Source organism: Aspergillus brunneoviolaceus, assembly GCF_003184695.1.
Source record: "Aspergillus brunneoviolaceus CBS 621.78 unplaced genomic scaffold BO95scaffold_81, whole genome shotgun sequence".
Classification (NCBI taxonomy): domain Eukaryota; kingdom Fungi; phylum Ascomycota; class Eurotiomycetes; order Eurotiales; family Aspergillaceae; genus Aspergillus; species Aspergillus brunneoviolaceus.
Window position 1 is genome coordinate 62,520 of NW_020290811.1, and position 18,564 is coordinate 81,083.

At 55.3% G+C, this 18,564-nt stretch overlaps 8 protein-coding genes across 8 annotated transcripts; 3 read left to right on the forward strand and 5 right to left on the reverse strand.

Annotated features, from left to right (window-relative positions):
* Nucleotides 1-1,779: 1,779 nt before the first annotated feature.
* BO95DRAFT_423011 (putative MFS peptide transporter) lies at nt 1,780-4,242 on the forward strand. Its single transcript, XM_025584614.1, has 6 exons — nt 1,780-2,266; nt 2,314-2,427; nt 2,480-3,074; nt 3,128-3,282; nt 3,337-3,762; nt 3,820-4,242. The coding sequence occupies exons 1-6, from the start codon at nt 2,011-2,013 to the stop codon at nt 4,062-4,064; spliced, it is 1,791 nt and encodes a 596-aa protein (XP_025437831.1). The 5' UTR covers nt 1,780-2,010; the 3' UTR covers nt 4,065-4,242.
* A 223-nt stretch (nt 4,243-4,465) lies between these two features.
* On the reverse strand, nt 4,466-5,925 carry BO95DRAFT_447114 (HIG1 domain-containing protein). The gene is made up of 2 exons (XM_025587547.1): nt 5,453-5,925; nt 4,466-5,342 (listed from the first exon to the last, which is right to left on the reverse strand). Exons 1-2 carry the CDS (start codon nt 5,491-5,493, stop codon nt 4,601-4,603), a joined length of 783 nt encoding a protein of 260 aa, XP_025437832.1. The 5' UTR covers nt 5,494-5,925; the 3' UTR covers nt 4,466-4,600.
* Nucleotides 5,926-6,157: 232 nt separating this feature from the next.
* On the reverse strand, nt 6,158-8,219 carry BO95DRAFT_518063 (transcription factor SPN1). Its single transcript, XM_025591941.1, has 4 exons — nt 7,377-8,219; nt 7,222-7,304; nt 6,660-7,138; nt 6,158-6,554 (listed from the first exon to the last, which is right to left on the reverse strand). Exons 1-4 carry the CDS (start codon nt 7,930-7,932, stop codon nt 6,305-6,307), a joined length of 1,368 nt encoding a protein of 455 aa, XP_025437833.1. The 5' UTR covers nt 7,933-8,219; the 3' UTR covers nt 6,158-6,304.
* Nucleotides 8,220-8,362: 143 nt separating this feature from the next.
* BO95DRAFT_518064 (uncharacterized protein) lies at nt 8,363-9,045 on the forward strand. Its single transcript, XM_025591942.1, has 4 exons — nt 8,363-8,456; nt 8,516-8,547; nt 8,661-8,727; nt 8,808-9,045. The coding sequence occupies exons 1-4, from the start codon at nt 8,444-8,446 to the stop codon at nt 8,843-8,845; spliced, it is 150 nt and encodes a 49-aa protein (XP_025437834.1). The 5' UTR covers nt 8,363-8,443; the 3' UTR covers nt 8,846-9,045.
* Nucleotides 8,983-11,023, reverse strand: BO95DRAFT_398637 (putative nucleoporin). Its single transcript, XM_025583805.1, has 3 exons — nt 10,158-11,023; nt 9,434-10,089; nt 8,983-9,370 (listed from the first exon to the last, which is right to left on the reverse strand). Exons 1-3 carry the CDS (start codon nt 10,777-10,779, stop codon nt 9,257-9,259), a joined length of 1,392 nt encoding a protein of 463 aa, XP_025437835.1. The 5' UTR covers nt 10,780-11,023; the 3' UTR covers nt 8,983-9,256.
* A 247-nt stretch (nt 11,024-11,270) lies between these two features.
* BO95DRAFT_447118 (coiled-coil-helix-coiled-coil-helix domain-containing protein) lies at nt 11,271-12,584 on the forward strand. The gene is made up of 4 exons (XM_025587548.1): nt 11,271-11,423; nt 11,641-11,868; nt 12,020-12,152; nt 12,268-12,584. Exons 1-4 carry the CDS (start codon nt 11,404-11,406, stop codon nt 12,403-12,405), a joined length of 519 nt encoding a protein of 172 aa, XP_025437836.1. The 5' UTR covers nt 11,271-11,403; the 3' UTR covers nt 12,406-12,584.
* A 53-nt stretch (nt 12,585-12,637) lies between these two features.
* BO95DRAFT_476654 (acyl-CoA-binding domain-containing protein) lies at nt 12,638-15,088 on the reverse strand. Its single transcript, XM_025589935.1, has 4 exons — nt 14,592-15,088; nt 14,266-14,379; nt 14,117-14,189; nt 12,638-13,947 (listed from the first exon to the last, which is right to left on the reverse strand). The coding sequence occupies exons 1-4, from the start codon at nt 14,605-14,607 to the stop codon at nt 12,894-12,896; spliced, it is 1,257 nt and encodes a 418-aa protein (XP_025437837.1). The 5' UTR covers nt 14,608-15,088; the 3' UTR covers nt 12,638-12,893.
* A 404-nt stretch (nt 15,089-15,492) lies between these two features.
* Nucleotides 15,493-17,677, reverse strand: BO95DRAFT_447121 (putative GABA permease). The gene is made up of 3 exons (XM_025587549.1): nt 17,144-17,677; nt 16,526-17,086; nt 15,493-16,471 (listed from the first exon to the last, which is right to left on the reverse strand). Exons 1-3 carry the CDS (start codon nt 17,245-17,247, stop codon nt 15,547-15,549), a joined length of 1,590 nt encoding a protein of 529 aa, XP_025437838.1. The 5' UTR covers nt 17,248-17,677; the 3' UTR covers nt 15,493-15,546.
* Nucleotides 17,678-18,564: the final 887 nt, after the last annotated feature.

Consider the following 18,564-nt stretch of genomic DNA (forward strand, 5'->3'; position numbering starts at 1 on the left):
GTAGTGAGTACCGCGCTCCATGGCGTTCATTATGCAACCCTAGCTTATTTATGTCCGACATCGGCGCATATTGTGGTGATAACGATTGATTTACACCGGAGTAGAATATCCAATTGTGAGGCCGTTGAATGACGAGCTGTCGTCCCCGCAATCCTACAGAGGTAAAAAAGGCTTGGTCGCGGATGCAGCTCATGGGCTTCTGGAAACTGTTAAAATAGAGCTTGTTTCCCCTGGAAACATGTTCAAGAAGTGATTCTGTTTAGTGCCGTCAGAGCCTCGATGCTTGCTCACGACAATATCGCCCGCACGTGATTGACTTATGTACGCGTTTGCAGGAATGACTAGAAGATGGTACCTGATGGTGACATATTCGCAGTACGTAAGAGCCTCGGAACTTTCCGTGGTGGCAGACGTTCGCCTGACTCTGGACGCGCAGTACAAAGCATCGTTGCCTGGAACTACGTGACGGCGCGGTATTCCTTCGGTTGCCATTGAGGCGACTCTACCGGAGCCTGCTATCTCAGCTCTTTTGCCATGAGTGAGATCAGGCGTGCCTCATCCTGATTTTCAAGGATGCTTATCAGTTGCAGCAGCACGAACTTGTTTGGTGACCAATTGGTACGGAGAGATTTATCTCTAATCTTCTGGGCCAACCGCTCCAAATTGGCTTCAGAGCAAGCTCCACTGCCAAGACCGGACTCGACGACCATGGCTGCAATTTGGCTCCACCCTCCGCTGTCAAGTCAACGTTGGTTGGTCTATCGGATATAGCATTATCAGTGGTCGCAATGGTGTCATTCTCTCCTGTTTATCCAAGCCGGCCTGCTTTGACCGGAAACAATGCTACTCATCTGCAGGATAACGCCATCCGCTGGTCAACGTTGCATCGACAAGCTGGTCATGTCCGATTGGCCATCCTGCACGCACTTCTCGCTTATGGTTCAGGAGGGAAAGCCTCGCTTCGTTCCGCCTAGTGGATACTCGTCCGGCTGTTGCAATACACCGTCGCATGTACTAGTCCACCGGTATACTCTGGTCGACACCGCACACAATGTATGCGTTAGTCTGAGATTGGGGATGATCCCGCTGCCGGTTGAATTGATCCCGGGCTTCAAAGCAAGCTGGTGGCTGGGCAAGGAAGTCAGGAACGAACCTGCGAATGCGGGGATTCTGGCACCATCACCTCGGATGGCCCTGGTTGCGTACTCTAGGCTTCCAGTCGCATATCTCAGAGGGCCGTGCCAAGACTATCCCATGAATGTTCCATCGGGGCTCCGGAGTGCATAAGATTTAACCCGCCTTTGGAGCTCTCCCGCTGTCTGACCAGCGGTTGTACCTAATTCGCTGTCTTCTGCGATCAGTGGGACAACCATGTCGCTTCAAAGACTTCACACAAAGAGGTCTGCAGTGCCTACGATCGGTTGGCGAGGAGCCATAACCCTCGAAAAATGCTCGCATACCATGCACCACAACAGGGAGCGGATCAGGGAGAAATAGCTTCTGGAAGGACGCTACATATGAAGACGTTTGTCTATTGGAGATGCGTGTTTCCTCGATAGGCAGTTCCGTGCTCCGTCTGACTGCTGCATACGGAATGATCTGTGTTCCACCCTTTTCCTCCACAGGCCATCGATTTCTCGAAAGACGCTATAGCCGCTTGGGAAAGGTATGGGATACCTTCCCTGTCCAGCAGACATCCCCATGCTAACAAGCAGGGGTAAGACGGTACCCACCAGAGCCTGACGCTAACTTTTGGCTATCTTCAATCCCCCCATGTCTGTCTGAATGGACGGCCGATAGTCGACTCCACGCGAGCGAACCCAATGCTAGCCCCGCTAGACGGGAGGCGACTCTTATCAGAATGGGGCGAAGTGCCTTGTCTTCTCAGTTTATTATCTGTTTCCCATATAAACCCAGTCCGGACACTCTCTTGTTCTCAATCCGCAGAAAAAAATATTTTTACACTTGTGCTGTCATTGTAAGGTGTGATTCTCTGCACCATCTGACACCATGAGCGACCCCGTTGGTCCTGACGACCTTGTCTACGTCGCCCAAGCGCACGTGCCTCAAAAAGAACTCCAGACACCAGAGAAGGAGGATGCTGTAATCACTGCCACCAGGTATGATGATGATGGCCGCGAGATTCCAACGGTGGAGGAGGAGCAAAGCCTGCGTCGTGTGGCGGGCAAAGTGAAGTGGACTGCCTATACAATTGCATTCGTCGAGCTGTGCGAGCGGTTTTCCTACTATGGAACAACTGCCGTCTGTACGTGCATCCGGCCGTCTCCATGAGCGCTGCTAACATCCTCTCAGATACCAACTTCATTCAGCAGCCTCTGCCTGCAGGTTCGGATACTGGTGCTGGAGGAAGTGGGCAGTCCGGAGCCCTCGGTCAGGGTCAACGAACATCCACCGCGCTAACCACCTGTAAGTTGCGTCTACGGCAGCTGCTCTCAATCCCTCTAACATAACTATACAGTCAACACCTTCTGGTGCTACGTTATGCCCATTCTGGGTGCTTGGATCGCCGATGAATACTGGGGCCGGATGAAGACGATTCAGGTCGCCATCGCCTTTGCAATGCTGGGACATATCATTATCATCATTTCCTCTATTCCCCAGGTCATCACCAATACCAACGGCGCCCTTGCCTGTTTCTGCGTCGGCCTGGTCTTCTTCGGAATCGGCGTGGGTGGGTTCAAATCGAACATCTCACCGCTGATTGCCGAACAGCACCGCGAGACCAAGCTCTGGGTCAAGACCGAGCCCAAGACAGGAGAGCGAGTCATTGTCGATCCAGCGCAGACGATCACCCGCATTTTCTTGTACTTCTACTTCATGATCAACGTCGGTTCGCTGATTGGATCGGTGGCCATGGTGTACGCTGAGAAGTACGTCGGCTACTGGCTGGCCTACCTGCTACCGACCATCATGTTCGGATTCTGTCCCCTGGTATTGTTCGCCTGCCGTAACAAGTACCATGTGACACCTCCTACAGGGTCTGTCGCGGCGAAGGCATTCAAGCTGTGGGGACTTGCGTTGAAGAGGCAGTGGACCTGGAACCCTGTCGTTTTGTGAGTACTCTTTTGTCTGTGTATTGGAGGAGTCGTGACTAACAGAAACACAGCTTCAAGCGATGCCAGTCCACCGAGTTCTGGGACGGCGTCAAGCCCAGCCAGGTAGAGAACAAGCCTCACTGGATGACCTTTGACGATCAATGGGTGGACGAAGTACGCCGTGCCGTCAAGGCCTGCGCGGTTTTCGCATGGTACCCTCTCTACTGTGAGTGCTCATCGCCTTCTGTTCAACCTGACCACCGCTAACAAAGATCATCAGGGCTGGCATACGGCCAGATGACCAACAACTTGACTTCGCAGGCGGCCACTATGCAGCTGCATGGGGTGCCCAACGACATCATCAACAACCTGGACCCGCTGGCCCTGATCATCTTCATCCCGATCATGGACCAGTTCGTGTACCCGGGCCTGCGCAAGATGGGCATCAACTTCACGCCGATCAAGCGCATCTACGTTGGGTACCTGCTGGCAGCAGCCTCGATGATCGCGGCGGCCGTGACGCAGTACTACATCTACAAGCTGAGCCCCTGCGGCGACCATCCGAGCACCTGCGACGAGGCGGCGCCGATCAACGTGTGGGTGCAGACGGTGCCGTACGTGCTGATCGCGTTCTCGGAGATCTTCACCTCGATTACGGGGTACGAGTACGCCTACACCAAGGCGCCGAAGAACATGAAGTCATTAGGTAAGCTGCGATGCCACTTTGAAGAAGTTGTTCATGTCATGCTAATCTGTCGAACAGTCTCATCTTTGTACCTGTTTATGAATGCTATCTCCTCGGCTATCCAGCAGGGCTTGACGGCGCTGTCGACGGACCCGTTGCTGATCTGGAACTATGGGTTCGTGGCGGTGCTGGCGTTCATCGGAGGGAACCTGTTCTACCTCAGCAACCTGAAGCTGGACAAGGAGGAGGATGAGCTGAATAATCTGGAGGAGTCACAGTGGGTGGGGCAGAATTCCGGGGAATCCGAGAAGACGGTTGCTTAATTGCTTAATTGCTTAATGTGCTTGACGTGATGTGTGTATGCTTATGATGTCATGTGGGGCATTGCCTCAGGGTTGGATGCATGAGTCTATGAGTCTGGACCGAGTGTATTTTAATGTGATTGAGATTGAGTTGACCCGGTTTATAACCAGGTTCCTGAGTAACTACATCTTTTGCATGTTTGTGTCCCTTTGTAATATCTAGAGTGCGAGCAGAAGTATAGAGTCATTCGTCAAGGTCCATATTTGGTAACTCCGTAGTTATACTCGTGCATAGAGAAGTCCTAAACCCTGAACAAAGACCTCTCGACCCGCCCATCTGCCCATCCTACATCTGGATACAAAAGCCCGTATATCCACAAGTCCAGAGAGATGTTGTACATTGATGATATAGACACTCATGAGCATGCATTAAGAAAGCGTGATACCTCGCACCCAAATCTTTTCGACGAAGAAGGCAAAAGTAAAAAGAAAAAAAGAAAGCAGAGTGGTCCAAACCCGCAGACCACTCCAAGTCTATCAAGCAACAAAAAAAGCATCTACTCCTTCTTCTCCCCCTCCTCCCCCTTGGCCTGCTCCTCCTTCTTTTCAGGCCGACCCTTCTTCTCCTCCGCCTTGGCATGTCCCTCCAGATAATCATGCTCGTAGAGACTCTGCTTCTTGCGCTTCAACCGCTCCTCCTCCGCAGCAACCATATCCTTCCACAGATCCCCGGTCTCCTCACCCGCGGGCTCACTCTTACTCTCCTGCTTCGCCGCCTCCTTCTCGGCCTTCGCCTTATCCAACAACCCCTTCCCGCGCCGCTGGTCCTGGATCTCAAACGCGGCACTGGCGACGAGCACCGCCAGCGTCAGGCCCTGGGCGTACACACGCGCCTGCACGATCTTCTGACTGCTGCTCAGGAACTTGTTGCGGTTGACCATGGCGAAGCTGCCGACCATGGACGCGACCCAGGTGGCGCCGACGATCTTGTACTTCTCGCGCTTGGCCCAGGCGGTGATGCGGTCCACGGTGGAGAGCGAGGCCAGCTCCTCCTGGCGCAGCCGCTCGTTGCGGTCCTTGTACCACACCTGGCTCGCGTTCCGCGAGGCCTCGAAGTCGCGCGACGCGTGGTCCGCCGCGATGATGCCCACGAACGTGCCCGACGAGGTCACCAGGAACGACTTCATCGGCAGCGTCAGGTTCCGGATCGTCGCGCTGCGCTTGCTGAACGCCAGCACGCCCGCCACGCCGCCGATCAGGCCCAGCACGCCGCCGATGGTGCCGCCTTTTAGGACGGAGCTGGAGGACCGGGGGTGTTAGTGGTGGTGAGGATTTGGTGGGGGTTGGGGGGTGGGAGATTTTTTGGAGGGGTTGGGGGATTGAATTGAAGGGCAAGGGGGGAAGCTTACCGGTAGTGAGCATCTTCTTCTTCCTTGGTGAGGATCTTCATTGTGCGATTGTGTTCGTTTGAGGGTGAGTAATGTGGATGGGGATTGTGTTCTCTCAATTGGATGGCGCACACCAACACAATAATATGTGCAGTGAGTGGGTGCAGTAGTGCAGTAGTGCAGTAGGAATTGTAGAATGTAGAATGTAGAAGCGAAGACGCAAAATGTAGGAAGCAGGCGGGATATAAGGCGCAAGGCGAGCAAAAAGTCGCCCGGCAAAGCAAAACCCGAGTGACGTCTTGCGAACCCGCAACGGGATCTGCGGCTCTGACTCGGTGTTTCCGCGGCCTTTGCTGGTTCCTTCAGCGTCAAGTCATCATGAGGGAATTTCACCCTCTCTCATAGGGTGGCTGGCCCAGTTGCTCAGTGCTATCCATCCATAGTATCACTTCGGAACTTTCCTGCCGAATCGGCGATTACTCGTGCTTTTCCTGATGCACCGGTGGCTAAGGTTGTTACTCATACATGCAATTCTCGTTCTTTTCTCGTGCGAGATTACGCCCCCTCATTCCCCGTATACCGGGTGTTGTAGGAACAGATCGATTTGTTGTCCATCGTCCACGGTCTAGTCTAATCTAGCCTTATGGGCTGATCAATCAATCGCATGTCTGGTCAGACTTTTTTCCCTTTCCCTTCTCCTTCGTCTCCTTCGTCTCCTCGCCTCTCCTCACTAGTCACATACTCCGTAAGCTTTAAATTAAATGATTACAATTCATTCCCAATTTCCTGCGCCTTTCCCGTCCGTAAATAAATCGAATACGAAGCAAAGATAAAAAACATATGCAACTAAAGCTACATTCCAACAACCCACCGCTATCGCCGGGATCCCTTGGACGCCGCAATCTGTCGCGCCCGCATCTTCCGGAATCGATCCTCGCCGCTGGCGCCCAAGGGTCGCGCGAACTTGCTCTCCTGTACCATCGTCGGGCGCGGCACCACCGTGTAACTCGTGTGAGTGAGGTCGGCGCGCGCCCGGTTCGCCAGTCGCGGCGGCAGCATTTCGCGCGCGCGCGCCTCCGCCACCGACGTTTGCGCCGATTTGGGACGAGATGTGCCCAGTTGACTAGTTCAAGTTAGCAGGGAAATACAAAAGTGCGATATCGAAGCAATCGAGAGCGACGATCGACGACGAAAGCGCTGCAGACAAGAGGGGAGATGGAAGACATACGTAGGATCAAAAGCAGCCTCCTGGTACACCCGCTTGGAATAGTCGTCGCTGCGCTGCAGGATCGGGCGCGTCCACTCGGCCAGCAGGCGCTCGGCCATGCGCTTGATACCTGGCTCCGGTCGCTTGCTGCGTGTGTAGAATACAATCACCTTGCCGACCCCGCTGGCGATCAACGTCTCCTTGTTGATCGGCAGCTTGCCCAGCGCCGTCATCAGATCGCGCTGGATGTTGTAGGCGGGGAGCGAGCCGTCGTCCAGCGGCTCCAGGAAGAACTTGACGGCCTCGAGCAGGTTGATTTCCGGATCGACCAGACTGTTGACGTATTGGTTGCGGTTCAGCAGCGAGACGACCTCCGGGAGCATCTTGAGTTTGTGCATGGCGGGCTTGCCTTCGCGGCGGTTGATGGCATCCATCTGTGCGGCGTGGGTCATGCGTTTGCGCATATCTTCAATCTCAGCATCGGCCATTTGTTCCAAATCCTAACCCCGTAAATCATTAGTTGAGAGCGCCCTTCCCCTTTCATAAAAGACAGCGTAGAACATCCAGGGGTAAAAAAACATACAATGCCATCCGCCTTCCGGAACCGTCTCTTCGTCGGCTTCTTCAACGCTTCATCCATAGCACGATCGAGCGCTCTCCTCCGTCCTGTCAAACCCCAATCAAGATTAGCATTCCCCCAACATTCTCCTTTTTCTTCCCACGGGGACCACAACTCACGCGTAGCAGGATCCAAGGTCTCATCATCCTCCGGCAACACCTCCTTCTTCTTCGACGCGCCCGTCCGTCTCCGCCCGGCCTTGCCCGCGCCGCCTTCCTCGTCGCTGGCCCCGCCGCCTTCCTCCAGCTCGCGCATCCGACGGCTCTTCTTCTCGCGCCGGCCCTCGCGCTTCCGCTTCGACTGCTCCCCCTCGGCCCCCTCCGTGCGCTTGCGCTTGTGCCGTCCGATCAGCTTCAGATTGTCCTCGTCGATGGCCAGCTGCGGGCGGTCCTCGATGTCGACGTTCTCCGGGTCGAAGTCCTCGAACTGCGCCTCGTCCACCTCGGACAGGATCGACTCGTCGTCCGAGTCGTGAGCTTTGTCATCGTCATCTTCGTCGTCTTCGGGCTCCGAGGCCGCAGCATTCTCTTGGTCTTGGGGTCGGGGTTGGTGGTCGCTTTCTTCGGCGTTGTTGTCGGCGCCGGCGCCGGCGTCCGGGGTCGGGGCACGGGCGGGTTCATCTTCGACGGCCGGGGAGACGGCTCGTTGTTGTTCGGGGCTGTTGGGTGCGGACATCTTGACAGAGTCTGTGGTTGTGTGTTTGTGTGATTGGGGGTGTCCTGGGGACTGGATAGGCGGTGTTGTGTTGGTTGCTGGTTTCAGGGAGATGTAGATGTCTGGTGTAGTTGTTGGTGGAGGAGGAGTTGATGGTGGTGGTGGTGGTGGTAGTCTCAAGCCTGACACAAGTATCGTAAAGAAAGAAAGAACTCTCTCCTGACTCAAGCTTTTCCCCCTTGTGAGTAATCCAATAGATAGTTCCGGAAAATGACAGACAGATGACAATTGAAGGAGGAAACGAAATGGATGGAACTCCAAGAAAAGAGACTGGCGCCGCAAAGGCAAGTAAAGGATGGGCTGGAGGAATCCGTTCCGCCTCCGCAGGTGGTCCGTGCTCGGCAGAATCTCTTTTCCTTCGGGGTGGTCAAGCTGATAGAGACATACACTTAAGAAACTAGCCTTCCATCTGCCAGTATACAACTCTTCAATCCACTTTTTCTCTCACTTTTCATACACATCATCTCTCACAATGTTCGCTCCCGGTAGGTCTTACCCCTTCTTTTGAGCAATTAGAGCATTCACTAACACCGCATCCTTTCAGGTCAGGAACAGCTCTCCAGAGAGGACATCAAGGTATTTCTCATTGCCCGACGACCGCTATGATCTATGCATGCCCAGGGCCATGACCTTGCTACACAGGCCCCCCGGTCCAAAGGATGAACAGCAGATCTAACAACCAACAACAGGCTGGTGAGGCCCAGGCCAACCAGACCGTCCGCATGGCCATCACCGGCGGTGTCCTCCTCTACCTCTGTATGATGTTTCCCGCTCTCTCGCCGTGTCTCTTTCCGACCGATCCATCCAAAGCTAACCGTGAGATCTCGCTACTGCAGCTCCCTTCGCCGTCGAGTTCGTCAAGAAGTTCCTGTAAATCGTGCAGCATCCGTTCGATGATCATCCATCCGGCTCGTTGAACCCGAATATCCTCCTACCGGAGTAGAAGACTGCGGTACTGGATACAAGGGCAGTGGTGGACATGAAACCCATTTTTTGATGTATACTAGATCCATTGGAGGGAGCCCCGGTTTTTTTTATTTCCACCTAGAAAGAGAATATCTTGCGTATGTTTCTACCTCGTCTTGAGTCTGCGCTTCACGATAAGTAAGAAAGGATCCCTGGCGCGAATGCGCGCGGGTGATGTTGCGGATACCAGCTCCTCGAAAACTCCGGTCAATTGCTTTCCTTCCCCGATCAAACCCAACAAAGAAAGCAGTAAGTAGAAAGCACACCCCGATTCGTAATAGATTGAACTCAAATGAGAAAGGCATGAGAATGATAAACACTACATTAAATGAGCCCCGCCGCCGGGGAGCTTCTGCGACTCTTCGAAATCCTTCTTCACCGACTCCAGCTCCTTCTGTAGGTGCTGGATCTGCACGTGGTAATCGTCCAATATCTACCGCACCATTTGTTAGCAATGGAAACTTCATCCGGTTTGACGGGGAAGGCGCCTGCTTACCTTCTTCGCCGTCTTCAATGTCTGCTCATCCAACTCATCCTCCGCCTGGGCTGTGGCCTTGGGTCCCGCCCGCTCCATCTCCTGCTGCAACCGCCGCGAATGCTCCCGGATGGCCAGCATGCGCGCCCAGATCTCCTCCCCGCGGCCGTTTATCGACGGGTCGAAGACCGACCGCTCCAGCTGCGTCAGCTTCTTCCGCAGCTCCTCCTCGGCATCGTCCATCGCGTAGCCGCGGTTGCGCAGCACCTGGGTCTTGGCCGCCAGCGTCAGGCACCGCTTGCTGAGAACGAGGTGTTTCCGCCGACAGTCGGCGATGCGCACGCTGATCTTGAGGTCATGTCGCGACAGGAGCTCGGTCAGGCAGTTGTTGATCTCGTGCATCCGGGTCTGCAGCATGGTGAGGAAGTCCTTCTGGCGCTGCGCGCGCTTGCCGAGATCAAAGAATCCCTGCACCAGGACCGGCACATAGCCCGGTTCGGGTCGCTTGCGGAGCGCATCCTCCCATTTTGCCTCGTCATCTCCATGTCCCGGCTGGTAGAAGGGCGCCGCGTCTTCGCCGACGTTGTTGTACAGGTAGGTGCGGAACGGGGACGCGCGGTTGTTGGGGTCCCATTTATCCTTGACAATTTGAATCTGCATGGGAACGGTGCGGTGGACTTGTGCGAAGGTGGAAAAGATAGTTAGTACATTTTGAAAGATATCATAATCGAGATGCAGCACCAACCTCCCGTAACGGCCCGTCCGGGCTCCCAAAGACTCGACCCCAATTGCGATTGCTGCTGTGCATTGGACTGTCCGAATTGCAATGTCGACCCCATCTGTCCTGCCGGCAATCCTGGTACCTGCTGCTGTTGTTGACCCAGTAGAGAGCCACCGAACAACCCTGACTGCTGTTGCTGCTGCTGCGGTTGCGCCTGCTGGCCAAAGAGACCGGTGCCCTGAGGCTTCTGACCCAATCCTCCGAACAGACCTCCGCCTCCTAGTCCTGGCGCGGGCTGCGTCTGGGGTTGTTGGGGCAATGCGCCGAAGGCAGGTTTTTGCTGGGTTGCATTTGTGTTGCCAAAGAGGCCGCCGCCTGTGGTCGATGACTGCGCGTTGGTGTTCGTGGCGCCGAACAAGCCGCCCGTATTCGATTGTTGCTGGGTACCGGCTGCTGTGTTTTGTCCAAAGAGACCACCGCCGGTCCCTGTCGTAGCAGCGCCAGTTCCTGCGTTGCCAAACATACCGCCGCCGGGGCCTTGTTGAGCATTGGCGCCGAAGGGGTTGGGTTTCGAGTCCGTGCTGGGGTTACCGAAGAGTGAATTCCCACCCGAAGGTTGAAAAGGTGTTTGACCGAAGAGGGACATGATGTGTGGTTGCGTTTGGGAGAGGAAGGGGTCTCGGCCGGTTGAGGTGAAGTTGAGGAGAGTGAATCTAAGCTCCGAGCTGGTATTCAAGCAGAAAAGCAATGGGACAGCTCAGCGATTGACGAATTGACAGCTGCAAGACCCTTGAGCCAGACTAGTGTCCTGTGAAACAACAATCTCAAGAAGAGACCAGGACCAGCACAGCAAACCTCGAGACCGAAACAATCACGAACAGCAACGGGCGATGCGGAGAGCTGCGACTCGAAGCGCTTTTGTTCGGGGCAACCGCTTTGTTTTTCGCAGGTCACGTGCAGTAAGCTCACGCCGGGATCTGTTAGTGCCTGAGGCACCAAAGCGATCTAAGGCCACGATGCCCGCACCTCAGTCCTGCCTTAGGCGCTCAATATCTGCATTACCTAATCCAGCCTCCCGCAACCAATCAACACTCAGCAAAAACCGACCTCCCAAACCTCTCCGCCGCAGCTTCAACTCATCGTCGTCGACCTTGTACTGCCCGCACCAAAACCGCCCTCCTCCTCTCCTCTTCCTCCGGAATTGCCTCCCACCCTCCCCAATTGCTATTGAGCTACTCTCTCCGGAACCACCACCGAAACAACCGTCACCATGGCCCGCCGCGAGTCCAGGTATGCATCCCCCCTCTTTTCCGCCTCTACCAACGACTACTGCAGCCGCCTTGTCTCTCTACATCCGAATACCTCCATAATCCCCAAACCCACCAACACCTACATATACCCACCCTCGCAACCACCAATGCCCACAATTGAACCCCCCAAACACCCCTTCCACTCCTTCCAATCTCTGAGAGTCATGGGCCGAAGCTAAGAACCAAAAACATGGCAGATTCTCCCAACAGGTGCTGGTCGACACCACGCCGATGCCCGACCACATCCCCAAGGTGGAGGAGATCGGCGCGACGTCCGCCCCGCTGTTCAGCGCCGCCTACTTCATCGGCGACCGGTGCCGGGCCTACAACGACGACTTCATGAAGTGCAAGGCCGAGGCCAACGGCCGGGGCGAGCTGGAGTGTCTGAAGGAAGGGCGGAAGGTGACGCGCTGCGCCGCGAGTGTGTACGGTGGACCCTTTCTCTCTTCTCAATTGAGCTTGCTTGTTTTTGTGTTTGGGAGAAGCGAGCGAATACATACGGCTCAATTGGTCCCCTCTTTCTGGAGCAGCAAAAGCAAAGGAAATAATAGCCATAACTAACGCGGCCGGAAACAGGATCAAGGATATCAACACCCACTGCCTCAAGCAATTCACCGCCCATTGGGAGTGTCTCGAGCAGAACAACCACCGTCTCTTCGATTGCCGTAAGGCCGAGGTGAACCTGAACGCCTGCGTGTTCGACAAGTTGGTTCGTTTCCCCCTTCCCCTCCTTGACGCTTCTGCTTGTCCTTGTTTCTTGTTCCTCCAAGCCCTCAAATCCCACGGGGTGGGTAACGAACCGGTACTAACGAGCGACAAAACAGGGCCTCAAGAAGACCATCCCCGGTGCCCCCGAAGATCAAACCCCCGTGCACCTGCGCCCACAACAAATCTTCTCCCGCTATCCCGGCCGGCAGTGGCAAGCGAACGAGGATGGGACACCCATCCTGGACAAGAACTAAGTGGTGGGGTTCGACGTCTGATTTCCTTTTTATGGCCGTGCGGTCTTGTTTTCCCCAGTTTTCTTTGGTCTTTGTTCGAGGTGTTTCGCCCATGATTTCTGATCGAAATGGCTCTCGTGTGTGTATGTGTGTGTGTGTGTATATATTAGCATCAGGAATATTCATTTGGTATCAGAAGATGATCCCTCTCTTTTTTGGTCTGTGTGTAATCCGGGCGGGAGGGGGCGTGGTGATCCTGTCTAGATGTTACATGATAACATTGTGGTTTAGTGTACAGTACACCGACACGGATGACAAAAGGAAATCTCGATGGAGAATGAACCAGCAAGACATAAAAAAAAGCATGTTCATCATCAAGATGTCCACGCATGGATACATGCTCAACAGAAAAAAAATGAAGTGTATAATATATACGAGAACATAGGAGACCACAGAGAACCCAGCATCTAACAAGGGCGAAAGAGGGAGAGGGAGGATGGGCCCAGAAATCAAGAATCACCTCGAGGGATCCTCTTCCTCCGCCAGAGCCTCGTCCTCCCCAATCGACTCTTCACCTCCGCCCACCCAACCTTGAGCACGACTTCCAGCCGCCGGTCCCCGCGGAGGCGCATCCACACCCACAGGACCCCTAGGATGGCCAGATCCACCATCACCTGCCGGAAACACACCCACAGGAACCAGCGGACCCAGGCCCAGACGCCCGAGCGGCGGCGCTGGGCCCGCGCGCGCGCCTCCATCTGCTCGCGCACGGCGGCGATCTCGGCCGTCATCGTCGTCAAGGCCTGCTCGACGCGGCGACGCCAGGATGCCGGTGTGGGAGGGGGCGGCGGCCGGCGTGGTCTCCCTCTGGACGGGGGATCGGGGGGTTCTACTGCTTCGTGAGGATGGGGTTGTGGTCGGTAGTCGTTCGCCTCCGCGTCGTCGTCGTCGTCGTCATCATCGTCGTCTTCATAGAGATTATCCTGAGCCTCCGCGTACACCTCTTCCTCATCCTCCTCCTCCTCATCCACATCATCGTGATCTACCTCATCATCGCCATATCCCTTGGAACGCGACCGAGCATACGCCCCCGGCTGACTCGGCTGACTCACGGGACTCATCACCCTCAGCCCCGAGCCCTCCTCGCGAATACGTCCGCGCCCATCATGTCGAGACGAGGCCGCCGCCGCCGTTTCGCCCTCCCTTATCGACGTAGCAAGAAGCCACCGCGCATACTCCTCGCGCGACAAGCGTCGCCCCGACGCCGAAGAAGCAGCACCACCACCACCACCACCACCACCACCACTCTCCCCCGCCGACCCACGATGCGACCTGAAATCGGCCAACCCCTGGCTCCTCAGAAGCTCCTCCGACCCGGACTCCGACGACTCCAACGAAGCGGTATTCGACTTGATCTGATCCCAGACGAACTCCAACTCGGCGACCAGCTCGCGGGCCTCGGCCGTCTGCGACGCATACTGATGCATCGTCTCGATCAGCGTGGAGATGTACCGGCATTTGGCTTCGGTGCGGGAGAGACCGCGCTGGGCGTACCACGTATCCCTACCCCATATCGAATCAGCATTAGCAAGCAAGTCGCCAGAAAACCCTAGCCAAAGAAACCTCGATCCATCCACCCCAAAACGCATTCCCAAGCCCCCTGCCCCCCTGCCCCCCCTAAAATGCGAACAACCAATTGCCCAAGGAAAACAACGGCGAAGAATCAACCTACCACTTCTCACACTCCATAAACACATCCGGGGTATTCCCCACCGGTCGATCCATGACACCTTCGACGTCACCTTCTAAAGAACATAGCCATAAAGATTAGCTTCAGTCCCACCACGTAGCTGTCCGGAAGGGATAAGAAAAGAAACATACCCATACTCTGCTTATACAAGCCATACAACTTCAAGCGCTCCGAGGCGGGCGGACGCGCCGTCCCCGTCCGCGGAATCCGTTTGACTGTGTTGAGGGCGTGGACGAAGACGCGGTCTAATTTCCGCTCATAATAGTAAATCAGCTTCTGCGATGCATCGGTGGTGGTCCTGAAATATGTATTCCGCGCAAGAGAAATCTCTCCGACCTCAGATCATGTCGGTGGGCGAGACGGCATCCAAGCTTCCGAGGGAATGAAGGAATAACGGAACCACAAGACAGACAAACAGAGAAAAAGGAATGTGGTAGGCTTTGGGGGACGAACGCACCCACTGAGTCCGACATGATTCAACGCGCAACAGCAACGGCAACAACGAACTGGAACCCGATTGTAGTCTGGTCGAGGGTGGCTTCATGAGAGCAGTGGTGGTGGTGGATGCGGAGGCGGAGGCGGAGGCGAAGGCGGAGTCGGTCGTCGTGGGCGCGGTGGTCGTAGCAAGGGGGTACCGCATGGATGGGGGGGCTTCCGCGAGACAGTCCGATTCAGAGCAAATGTCCTCGAGGGTATTTGGTTGTTGTGCTATTTCCTCTGGGCTGGGGGGAAAGAGAAGCCGCGAGGGGAGAGAGTGGTCTGGTCGCGCGAGTGGAATTGCAAGGGAAAGCTTCCCCGGATTTCGGAGGCCGAAGGCAGAGACAGATAGATCGATTAGATATGCGCGTCACGAATGGGAGGGGAAAAGGTCGAATGAAATCTGGACTCGACTGGGAATTGGTGGGAGGAAATGGAGAACCAGATGTGAGAGGGAATGGAGGAGGGAGTTGGAGGCTGCAGCATGCAGGGTCAGTCAGGCCGATAACTAGTGTTGTTGGAGGTTTAACTCGGTTGATGCTGGATTGGAATGGACTGATTGACGGATTCGGCTCAACCGCGGCTGTTCGGCCTCGGAGGTCCCGCCCGTGATTCTGTGGGTTCAACGCCCTCACTCCCCACCCACTTCTTCTATGCCACCCTTTGCCAGCTGTGATGCTAGACGCTTTCTATGATGTACATCTATCTCAATCCCTCGATTCTACAGATTATTGGATCAAGAAGGGGAAATCATCGTAATTGCTACCTCTACCAGTGAACTGCCAGTCAGGCATACTCATATATACATTCATACGTACACATACATTCATACGTACACATACATTCATACATCATTCACAAAACCAAATATCATACCAGACCACAGAATCAATATGTACAAAAGGTAACCACTGTATCAAAAAGAAACAGCTGAATCAATTCTTCGCTGAGCTACTTCGCCGCCCCTTCTCCCCCTCCGACAGGACATTCTCCGGATCCACCGGTTTCCCCGTCATCACCCCCGGCATCCCATCCACTTCCTCCGCCACCGGCGGCCCCGTGAAATGCTTGCGGGCATACACCACGTACCAGCCGATACTGATGGCCGCGAACCCGGCAAACACCACGCTGGCGTAGTTCATGCTGCTGGCATCGACCGGCAGCGACACGGGCATGCAGAACAGCACCACCGCCAGCACGATCCAGCACACGGCCAGTCCGTTGATCGCGTACCCGAACCGACCCAGCGAGAAGCTCGACTCGCGCACCGCGCGACGACCCCGGCACATGAGGATCAGGATCGGCAGCCCGTAGGACGTGGACAGGCAGATCGTGGCGACGCCCGTGAACGAGTTGAACGCCGCGCTGGAGCCAAAGTAGATCAACCCCAGGAGACAGTCCACCGCGGTCGACAACACGATCGCCCATACGGGCACGTCCAGACGCTCGTTGACCCGGCGCCAGAGTCGGAAGCCGGGGATCGCCCCGTCGCGTGCAAAGGCGTACGTGCAGCGGCTGGCGGCCGTCAGGGCGCCAATGCCGGCGAACATCAAGATCCCCAGGATCAGGAACAGCAGACCGAAGCCGCCGCCGGCGGAGCCCGTTGCCGTCTTGAAGATCAGCCCGATCGGTTGTCCGCTGGCGACGTCGAGGAGCGATTGCACCGAGGGGAGCACGAACAGGATCGGAATCAGATACACCAGGCCGGTGATGCCGGCCGCCGCCACCGACAGGACAATGGCCTTGGGCACCTCGCGGTGCGGGTTCTGCACCTCCTCGCACATTGAAGCCACCATGCCGTACCCTGTCAGCGTATACGCGGCTTGCAAGAGTCCCACGAAGAACGCCCAGCCGGACGGCCTATTCATCTGTCAGCTGCAATACGAACCCGTCCACGCCGACGAGGAAACTCACCAGCCACTCTGCGAAGAGTCGTAGTGCGCAAACACAAACTCAGCATCGCGACGATGATCCGCCATCGTCAAGAGGGTAACCAATATGATAATCACGCTAGCCGCAGTCCAATAGATGCACACTTTGTTGATCAAATCCAGGTACTTGGAGAAGAAGATATTGACCAGTGCGCAGACAAGAATGACCGCCCAGAAGGTGAGGATCGTCTGCCACGCGTTGGCCACAAAGTCCTCATTCCACAGGGAGATGGCGCTCAGGATCAGCTGACCACCGGAGAAGGTGATGCTGAGGGTGACGGTCCAGTTGCCCACCAGCGTCAGCCAGCCGTCGATGAAGGACAACATCGGGGCCCATCGTCGGGTCGGTAGCATGGCACTCCAGTAGTATACACCTCCAGCGGTAGGGTAGACGGCGCAGATTTCGGCAAGCGATGCGGCGATGGCGATGGAGATGAGTGTGACGAGGACCCAGCCCCAGATGATGGTCACCGACTGGCCATCGGCGAGGGTGATGTAGAGGGTGGTGCTGAGACCGAAGGGCGCGGCCATGATTGCAAAGGACCTGGTTTCTCTCATCAGTCAAGATTTCCAATCGCAGTCCAGTCTACGGTTAACATACAGCCCGAGAATACTGAGCATGCTCAAATTTCGCGGCAATTCGCTCTTGTACCCCATGCGAGCCAACGCCTCATCGGCGTTGGCATCCACAGAGGCTTGACGCATATTGATGGATGGAAGAACGGATGGATGGGAGTCGAGAGGGAAGCTTTTATTGGGAGGTTGTCATCGCAGGTCAGGTAGAGTGATGACTTAGGTAGAGTAGGAAAGAAGAGGAGCGTAGCGAATGCGACCAGGATACCCCGCGAGGAAAGAAGGAAGGTGAGAGGGCGAAAGGAGGGAGTGTATAAATGGGGACGATGGGATGAATGATGAATAGAGCGAGTAAAACAGGAAATAGAGGTGGGAGTGGAAGTGGAAGTGGAAGTGGTAATGGTGAAATAAGGTAGTGATAGGAATATTCCCAGCAACAGTGCAATGAGGTCAGTAAGTACTCCGGACTCATTAAGTTAATGAATGGAATGCTTAATTCCCCCGCACGTCACCCAGGACCAGGTCATCCTGTACGTTGCCTTCGTTCACCACTCAGCATTTCTTCCCACTCTCTCCAGACTTGCACATGAAAAGGACCCATCGTCGAACCGGGGAGGCAGAGAGACTCTACCAATCACCGCTGAGCAGGCTCGATAAACTCCTTCACTAACAGACTCCGGTGTCGGGCTAGACGCCCTAAAAGGGGCGCGGTCCGAGACCGCGCTGATAAGCACACCTACAATCCAAGAAAGAACGATAAGTCAATAATCAATGATCAGACAAGCCCATTAGTTCTGGCAATGAAATGCATCCCTACGCTTATCTGTCTCATCGATACAGTCAATCCACCTCTTATCGGGGTTCTCCCTTTTCTTCTTCTCCCTGCACACATGCTCCTGAAACACATATTAGAACAGCCACGCGATCGATTTGAAGGAGAATTCACGCGCGGATGGCAACTCCGGCTGGCACTCATGCATGACGGGTGGAGAGGGACGAACACCTCGTGTTGGTAGAGCCACCATCTCCTCGGCCTCCTCCTCCACCTCCTCAACCATGGCGCTGCCCAGTCTGGCTCCCCGCGGGGTAATTCCAGCTTACTTCCTGACGTTCCAGTTTAGGGCCCGTCGCTGCCTGACCCAACGACTACACCAACTTACAACGTATTACAAGGAACTACAAAAAAAACAAAAAACTACATCAACACCAGACAGGCACACTTAGATCTCTAACTAATCGGTGATTCACGGCTATTCATTTGCTAGGTACATACAGCACAGTGAATTGTCACTATTCCAGTGACGGCTGCCACATCGCTTGACGGCACGCACCCACGCGGGTTCGGCCGTGAGATGAGCGCCAAAGTGATCCTGAAAGAGAGGTCCAGTGGAGGAGGGGATAAAGAGCGACGGACCGAAACAAGAATAAGAACCGGGGATAGGGGGGAGG

Excerpts from the sequence above, each read along its gene's own strand:
- BO95DRAFT_518064 (XM_025591942.1), top strand. Across the intron at positions 8,548-8,660 it reads TCTCCAGAGAGGACATCAAG|GCTGGTGAGGCCCAGGCCAA; the intron begins GTATTTCTCATT and ends AACCAACAACAG. Across the intron at positions 8,728-8,807 it reads CGGTGTCCTCCTCTACCTCT|CTCCCTTCGCCGTCGAGTTC; the intron begins GTATGATGTTTC and ends TCGCTACTGCAG.
- BO95DRAFT_476654 (XM_025589935.1), bottom strand. Across the intron at positions 14,190-14,265 it reads CTTGTATAAGCAGAGTATGG|AAGGTGACGTCGAAGGTGTC; the intron begins GTATGTTTCTTT and ends TATGTTCTTTAG. Across the intron at positions 13,948-14,116 it reads TTTATGGAGTGTGAGAAGTG|GGATACGTGGTACGCCCAGC; the intron begins GTAGGTTGATTC and ends GATATGGGGTAG.
- BO95DRAFT_518063 (XM_025591941.1), bottom strand. The coding sequence starts at position 7,932 with ATGTCCGCACCCAACAGCCCCGAACAACAACGAGCCGTCTCCCCGGCC. Across the intron at positions 7,139-7,221 it reads TCCGGAAGGCGGATGGCATT|GATTTGGAACAAATGGCCGA; the intron begins GTATGTTTTTTT and ends TTACGGGGTTAG. Across the intron at positions 6,555-6,659 it reads GAGGCTGCTTTTGATCCTAC|TCAACTGGGCACATCTCGTC; the intron begins GTATGTCTTCCA and ends AACTTGAACTAG.
- BO95DRAFT_447114 (XM_025587547.1), bottom strand. The coding sequence starts at position 5,493 with ATGAAGATCCTCACCAAGGAAGAAGAAGATGCTCACTACCG. Across the intron at positions 5,343-5,452 it reads GAAGAAGATGCTCACTACCG|CTCCGTCCTAAAAGGCGGCA; the intron begins GTAAGCTTCCCC and ends CCGGTCCTCCAG.
- BO95DRAFT_398637 (XM_025583805.1), bottom strand. The coding sequence starts at position 10,779 with ATGTCCCTCTTCGGTCAAACACCTTTTCAACCTTCGGGTGGGAATTCA. Across the intron at positions 10,090-10,157 it reads CGGACGGGCCGTTACGGGAG|TCCACCGCACCGTTCCCATG; the intron begins GTTGGTGCTGCA and ends CCTTCGCACAAG. Across the intron at positions 9,371-9,433 it reads CATTGAAGACGGCGAAGAAG|ATATTGGACGATTACCACGT; the intron begins GTAAGCAGGCGC and ends ATGGTGCGGTAG.
- BO95DRAFT_423011 (XM_025584614.1), top strand. The coding sequence starts at position 2,011 with ATGAGCGACCCCGTTGGTCCTGACGACCTTGTCTACGTCGCCCAAGCG. Across the intron at positions 2,428-2,479 it reads ATCCACCGCGCTAACCACCT|TCAACACCTTCTGGTGCTAC; the intron begins GTAAGTTGCGTC and ends ATAACTATACAG. Across the intron at positions 3,283-3,336 it reads CGCATGGTACCCTCTCTACT|GGCTGGCATACGGCCAGATG; the intron begins GTGAGTGCTCAT and ends AAAGATCATCAG.
- BO95DRAFT_447121 (XM_025587549.1), bottom strand. The coding sequence starts at position 17,247 with ATGCGTCAAGCCTCTGTGGATGCCAACGCCGATGAGGCGTTGGCTCGC. Across the intron at positions 17,087-17,143 it reads ATGCTCAGTATTCTCGGGCT|GTCCTTTGCAATCATGGCCG; the intron begins GTATGTTAACCG and ends GAGAGAAACCAG. Across the intron at positions 16,472-16,525 it reads GACTCTTCGCAGAGTGGCTG|GCCGTCCGGCTGGGCGTTCT; the intron begins GTGAGTTTCCTC and ends ACAGATGAATAG.
- BO95DRAFT_447118 (XM_025587548.1), top strand. The coding sequence starts at position 11,404 with ATGGCCCGCCGCGAGTCCAG. Across the intron at positions 11,424-11,640 it reads ATGGCCCGCCGCGAGTCCAG|ATTCTCCCAACAGGTGCTGG; the intron begins GTATGCATCCCC and ends AAAACATGGCAG. Across the intron at positions 12,153-12,267 it reads CCTGCGTGTTCGACAAGTTG|GGCCTCAAGAAGACCATCCC; the intron begins GTTCGTTTCCCC and ends GCGACAAAACAG.